This window comes from Arachis ipaensis, chromosome B10, assembly GCF_000816755.2.
Source record: "Arachis ipaensis cultivar K30076 chromosome B10, Araip1.1, whole genome shotgun sequence".
NCBI lineage: Eukaryota > Viridiplantae > Streptophyta > Magnoliopsida > Fabales > Fabaceae > Arachis > Arachis ipaensis.
The window spans coordinates 75034905-75037591 of NC_029794.2; the positions used below are offsets into that span (position 1 = coordinate 75034905).

At 41.3% G+C, this 2687-nt stretch overlaps 1 protein-coding gene across 2 annotated transcripts in view; it reads left to right on the forward strand.

Annotated features, from left to right (window-relative positions):
- LOC107622517 (probable E3 ubiquitin ligase SUD1) overlaps positions 34-2687 on the forward strand; it is a gene marked incomplete in the record, with an annotated part of 6662 nt that continues 4008 nt past the window's right edge. For both annotated transcript variants that reach the window (XM_016324446.2, XM_016324447.2), the window contains 3 exon segments: positions 34-611; positions 1200-1892; positions 2549-2687. In XM_016324446.2, the coding sequence (XP_016179932.1) occupies positions 231-611; positions 1200-1892; positions 2549-2687 (1213 nt within the window).

The following is a 2687-nucleotide window of genomic DNA, read 5'->3' on the forward strand; positions in this document are numbered from 1 at the left end:
GCCAACACGCGCGTAATATAAATAACCAAACAAGGGCAATCCCGGAATAACTCATTTTCAACACACCGCCATCTCCGATCGTCACCGCTCTTTCTTTTCTTTCTCTCTTCTCTCTTTCCATCTTTTATTCGCTTTCTTTCTCTTCAGCTTCGATTCTCAGCCTCCACCGACTCGGTTTCTGACTCGCCCTAAGTCATCGCCGGTCCAGGCCGGTTCGGTTCGAATCCGCCATGGAGATCGCGCACGAGCCACCGCCTTCTCTCGACGGCAGCCCTATCGCCGCCGAAACTGTTGCAAACTCTCCGCCGTCGTCGTCTTCCTCTTCCTCCCCTTCGTCTTCTGCCTCCTCTCTGGCTTCGTCACCTCGTGCCGCAAAAGGAAAGGAGATAGAATCAACCGCATCGTCGGCAGCGCCGGCGCCGGCAGCTTCGCCTACTGCTAGGTACGAAGACGATGACGAGGAGGAAGAGGACGTGTGCCGGATATGCAGGAACCCTGGCGATGCCGAGAACCCTCTCCGGTATCCTTGTGCGTGCAGCGGGAGTATCAAGTTTGTGCATCAGGATTGTCTCCTTCAGTGGTTGAATCACAGCAACGCTCGCCAATGCGAGGTTAATCCCTTATTTTTGCCCTATTTCTTCCTAGTTGTTCGCCGTCATAGCTCTGAAACATGATTGTAGTTCGTTGTTTGGTTTGATCCTTTGAAATTAGCATGGATTAACTTCTATAGATACTTTTTTAGAAAAATTTGAATTTCTGATCCGTATCTTTTATATTTCACACATGTTATTTAAATAGAGCTGGTGAGAGTTCCTTTCTCTGAAGTTAACTCCCATGTATATAGTATTGGTTCTATATGATTATTTAGCTAGATTTTACCTGAACTTGAGCTCACATGAGCTGTCTAGTGATGAAGACGAAGATTTTGAAGTATTCTAATTTGATGTTAAGTAAGAGTGATGGCAATGTGTCATACAATTGGTTACTCTTGGACTTGGAAGAGTTGATCGGAAACATATGTAATAAACTTATACTGGAAGTAGGGCTTTGTTTTTAAAATCAGTTCATATGCTATGTTCAACACGCCAATAACCCTGCCTGAATGTACCTGAGTTGGGACAACGTTTATAGTGTACTTCTAGCCTTACATCCCTTTTGATTTTGGTGGCTCTCCTAAATTTGTTTCATATATGCTGCAGGTCTGCAAGCATGCATTCTCGTTTTCTCCTGTTTATGCTGAGAATGCCCCAGCTAGGTTACCGTTTCAAGAATTTGTGGTTGGAATGGCAATGAAAGCTTGCCACGTTCTGCAATTCTTCTTGCGCCTGAGCTTTGTGCTATCCGTGTGGCTCCTAATTATACCTTTCATAACATTCTGGATATGGCGATTAGCTTTTGTAAGAAGTTTCAGTGAAGCCCAGAGGCTATTCCTAAGTCATTTATCAACAGCAGTTATTCTGACTGATTGCCTCCATGGTTTCCTGCTTTCTGCAAGCATTGTCTTCATATTTCTTGGGGCCACTTCTCTGAGAGATTACTTTAGGCATTTGCGAGAAATTGGGGGACAGGATGCTGATAGAGAAGATGAAGTGGACAGAAATGGGGCGCGAATTGCTAGAAGAGCTCCTGGACAAGCTAATCGTAATATTAATGGTGATGGGAATGGTGAAGATGCTGGTGGAGCACAAGGAATTGCAGGAGCTGGACAAGTGATTAGAAGAAATGCTGAAAATGTTGCTGCACGGTGGGAGATGCAAGCAGCACGTCTTGAGGCCCATGTTGAGCAGATGTTTGATGGTCTGGATGATGCTGATGGAGCAGAGGATGTGCCCTTTGATGAACTTGTTGGCATGCAGGGTCCAGTTTTTCATTTGGTTGAGAATGCATTTACTGTAAGTCTATTAACTTCATGTTATAACGTCTAATGTTCGTTATTCATTTATTACAATGTTATTGGTCTTGTTATTGCTTCTTTATAAAAAAATGGACAAGTTGGCCTAGGCAGAAAAGAATGTTTAGCCAAAAATGATTAAGCTTATTTTAGTTGCATTTATGTCAGTGAGCTATATTTAACAAGCTCCTCTCCTGAATAATGATGATGTATATTTGTATTCAAACATTATTTTAGTGTGCTATTACAGTCATGGATGAAATGCAATCTTGATTAATAAACTTCTCTCATAACATGTGAATGGAAGGAATGCACAAATATGAGGTGATGAATTTTACTTGATCAGAGAAAAATATTCATTACTTTTGCATGTAAAATTTAAATTTGGGGGGTTCGTTGCATGAAATCCAAGCCTCATTCCCTTAAAATTGATTATTGGCTGTGTTTTGATCATTAGGTGAAGCATGGTTATTGAATTCTATGATTATCTTTCTTATGTTAATTGGTCATTTTGTTGAAGCAGTAGCTTATGTTCATAAAGTTGTATATTGTGCTGATAAACTTCGATGATAATTTTAATGTTTTTCTTTGACAAAATGAACCCATTGTTTTACATGGTATTTTATTTAGAGATTAAATATGTTGTTCCACATGCAGGTGCTTGCAAGCAATATGATTTTCCTTGGTGTTGTAATCTTTGTGCCCTTCTCATTGGGTCGCATCATACTCCATTATCTATCTTGGTTCTTCTCAACTGCTAGTGGTCCTGTAATAGCTGCTATGGCCCCACTTACTG